Source organism: Oncorhynchus keta, chromosome 26 (genome assembly GCF_023373465.1).
Source record: "Oncorhynchus keta strain PuntledgeMale-10-30-2019 chromosome 26, Oket_V2, whole genome shotgun sequence".
Lineage (NCBI taxonomy): Eukaryota > Metazoa > Chordata > Actinopteri > Salmoniformes > Salmonidae > Oncorhynchus > Oncorhynchus keta.
This window is the reverse complement of record NC_068446.1, coordinates 43,630,167-43,632,666: the sequence shown is the minus strand read 5'-3', so window position 1 is coordinate 43,632,666 and position 2,500 is coordinate 43,630,167. Positions and strand designations below refer to the sequence as shown.

The 2,500-nt window shown below is 39.3% G+C and overlaps 1 protein-coding gene across 2 annotated transcripts in view; it reads left to right on the top strand.

Moving 5' to 3' along the window:
• The window catches only part of LOC118379499 (patatin-like phospholipase domain-containing protein 2), a 25,624-nt gene that overhangs the window by 6,466 nt on the left and 16,658 nt on the right, over window positions 1-2,500 (top strand). For both annotated transcript variants that reach the window (XM_052481001.1, XM_052481000.1), the window contains exon 5: window positions 1,533-1,593. In XM_052481001.1, the coding sequence (XP_052336961.1) occupies window positions 1,533-1,593 (61 nt within the window). The remainder of the gene's footprint in view (window positions 1-1,532; window positions 1,594-2,500) is intronic.

Below are 2,500 nucleotides of genomic sequence, written 5' to 3'. Positions count from 1 at the left end.
CTTCCGTGGCCTCCAACTGCTCTTAAATGCAAGTAAAACTAAATGCATGCTCTTCAACCGATCGCTGCCCGCACCTGCATCACTACTCTGGACGGTTCTGACTTAGTATATGTGGACATCTACAAATACCTAGGTGTCTGGCTAGGCTGTAAACTCTCCTTCCAGACTCACACTAAGCATCTCCAATTCAAAATTAAATCTAGAATCGGCTTCCTATTTCACAACAAAGCCTCCGTCACTCGTGCTGCCAAACATACCCTCGTAAAACTGACCATCCTACCGATCCTCGACTTCAGCGATGTCATTTACAATATAGACTCCAACACTCTACTCAACAAATTGGATGCAGTCTATCACAGTGCCATCCGTTTCGTTACCAAAGCCCCTTATACCACCCACCACTGCGACCTGTACACTCTAGTCGGCTGGCCCTTGCTTCATACTCGTCGCCAAGCCCACTGGCTCCAGGTCATTTATGAGTCTTTGTTAGGTAAAGCCCCGCCTTATCTCAGCTCACTGGTCACCATAGCAGCACCCACCCGTAGCACACGACCCAGCAGGTATATCTCACTGGTCACCCCCAAAGCCAATTCCTACTTTGGCCGTCTTTCTTTCCAGTTCTCTGCTGCCAATGACTGGAACAAACTGCAAAAATCACTGAAGCTGGAGACTCACATCTCCCTCACTAGCTTTTAAGTGCCAGCTGTCAGAGCTGCTCACAGATCACTGCACCTGTACATAGCCCATCTGTAAATATCCCATCCAATCTACCTCATCCCCCATGTCATTATTTATTTATTTATCTTGCTCATTTGCACCCCAGTATCTCTACCTGCACATTCATCTTCTGCAGATCTATCCCTCCAGTGTTTAATTGCCATATTGTAATTACTTTGCCACTATGGCCTATTTATTGCCTTAACTCCCTAATCTTACCTCATTTGCCCTCACTGTATATACACTTTTTCTACTGTATTATTGACTGTATGTTTTGTTTATTCCATGTGTAACTTTGTGTTGAACTGCGTTGCTTTATCTTGGCCAGGTCGCAGTTGTAAATGAGAACTTGTTCTCAACTGGCCTGGTAAAATCATTTTTATTTTACCTTTATTTAACTAAGAACAAATTCTTATTTTCAATGACGGCCTAGGAACAGTGGGTTAACTGCCTTGTTCAGGGGCAGAACGACAGATTTGTACCTTGTCTACCTTGTTACTAGTCCAACACTCTAACCACTAGGCTACGCTGTCGCGCCAATCAATAAAAATCAATAAATAGTGTCCAGAGCTCTGTTCCCCCCTGATCCCCAGGTACTGTAGCTCACAGACATACTTAGCAGACACTATTATCCAAAGAGACTTACAGACTGTATACATGTTTCAGTCAGTGATCACCAGGGGGAATTGAACCCGTGACTTTTAATGTGCTAGTGTCACAGTTTTACCAACTGAGCCACCGGGTAGACAGACATGGACCCTGAATGTGTCTGTGGGAAGATATCTAAACTGTCTGTTTATCTGTGTTTGTTTCAGGTTATGAAGGCCATGTGTAAACAGGGGTACAACGATGCTCTTCACTTTCTGAAGAAGAACGGTAAGAGACCTTTATATTAGTTATATTATTCTATACTAGATCAGGCTTGGTATAGAGTAGTTATATTATTATATACTAGATCAGGCTTGATATAGAGTAGTTCTATTATTATATACTAGATCAGGCTTGGTATAGAGTAGTTATATAACTCTATACTAGATCAGGCTTGGTATAGAGTAGTTATATTATTATATACTAGATCAGGCTTGATATAGAGTAGTTATATAACTCTATACTAGACCAGGCTTGGTATAGAGTAGTTCTATTATTCTATACTAGATCAGGCTTGGTATAGAGTAGTTCTATTATTCTATACTAGATCAGGCTTGGTATAGAGTAGTTATATGACTATACTAGATCAGGCTTGGTATAGAGTAGTTCTATTATTATATACTAGATCAGGCTTGGTATAGAGTAGTTATATAACTCTATACTAGACCAGGCTTGGTATAGAGTAGTTATATTATTATATACCAGATCAGTCTTGGTATATAGTAGTTATATTATTATACTAGATCAGGCTTGGTATAGAGTAGTTATATTATTATATACTAGCTCAGGCTTGGTATAGAGTAGTTCTATTATTCTATACTATATCAGGCTTGGTATAGAGTAGTTATATGACTATACTAGATCAGGCTTGGTATAGAGTAGTTATATGACTATACTAGATCAGGCTTGGTATAGAGTAGTTCTATTATTATATACTAGATCAGGCTTGGTATAGAGTAGTTATATGACTATACCAGATCAGGCTTGGTATAGAGTAGTTATATTATTATATACTAGATCAGGCTTGGTATAGAGTAGTTATATTATTATATACTAGATCAGGCTTGATATAGAGTAGTTCTATTATTCTATACTATATCAGGCTTGGTATAGAGTAGTTATATGACTATACTAG